Source organism: Eimeria mitis, genomic scaffold (assembly GCF_000499745.2).
Source record: "Eimeria mitis Houghton genomic scaffold, Emh_scaff8889, whole genome shotgun sequence".
Lineage (NCBI taxonomy): Eukaryota > Apicomplexa > Conoidasida > Eucoccidiorida > Eimeriidae > Eimeria > Eimeria mitis.
The window spans coordinates 1-952 of record NW_013576539.1 but is presented as its reverse complement, the minus strand read 5'-3'; the positions used below and the strand labels follow the sequence as shown (position 1 = coordinate 952).

General features: G+C 22.8%; 1 protein-coding gene across 1 annotated transcript in view; it reads left to right on the top strand.

Annotated features, from left to right (window-relative positions):
• Positions 1 to 779, top strand: part of EMH_0096100 (uncharacterized protein) — a gene marked incomplete at both ends in the record, with an annotated part of 1,273 nt that extends 494 nt beyond the window's left edge. The window contains one exon of the mRNA XM_013502336.1: positions 603 to 779. Within this exon, the coding sequence (XP_013357790.1) occupies positions 603 to 779 (177 nt within the window). The remainder of the gene's footprint in view (positions 1 to 602) is intronic.
• Positions 780 to 952: the final 173 nt, after the last annotated feature.

Below are 952 nucleotides of genomic sequence, written 5' to 3'. Positions count from 1 at the left end.
TTTTTTTTTTTTTTTTTTTTTTTTTTTTTTTTTTTTTTTTTTTTTTTTTTTTAGTTTTATCTATTGCTGTATTTATTGTATTTGTTGCTCTGTTTATTGTTGGTGTATATGATGGTGTCTTTCTTGTTTTTTTTTTGTATTTATTTTGTTTCATGTTACATTTCTCGTTTTTTTTTTTGTTCTATTTCCTCTATTTTTTATTTTATTTTTTATTTTATTTTTTGTATTCCTTTTTGTATTACTTGATGCTTTTGCTGTTGTGTTTTTTGTTTTTTTTTTTTTTTGTATTTCATCTGTTTTATTTCTTCTACTCTTTGTTTGTATTTATTTTGGTGTTTCTTTTTTTTGTTGTATTTCTTCTGTTGCCTGTTCGATTCCCGTTTATATTTTATATTATATTTTGTATTTTATTTTGTTTATGTTGTTTAATTTATTGATTCTTTATATGTTGTATTTCATCTTATATATGTGGTATTATTTCTTGTATTTAATATTTTAAAACATAATTTATTAATTTATATATATTTACATATAAAAAAAAAATATATATATATATTTAATTTGTATATAGTGCAGTATTTTGTTTGTGTTGTTGTGTATAGGCACAGCTAGAAGAAGAGGGAGAAGCTGCTGGTGATGCAGCAACAGAAAGTGCATCTGCTGCAGATGTAGATGCAACAAAAGAAGGAGAAGAAGAAGACACAGGCAGCGAGGTATCAGCAGCATGGGAGAGTGAGTTAGAGGAAGAAGAAACAGAAGAAGAAACAGAAGAACAATAAAAAAAAAAAAACAAAAAATATAATTTTTACTATCAACAAAAAAATTAACACATTTACGAGTTCAATGCTGCTGTTTCTGCTTCACTGCAGCATAAAAAAAGTTTATAAACTCAACTCTTATTAAAAAAAAAAAAAAAAAAAAAAAAAAAAAAAAAAAAAAAAAAAAAAAAAAA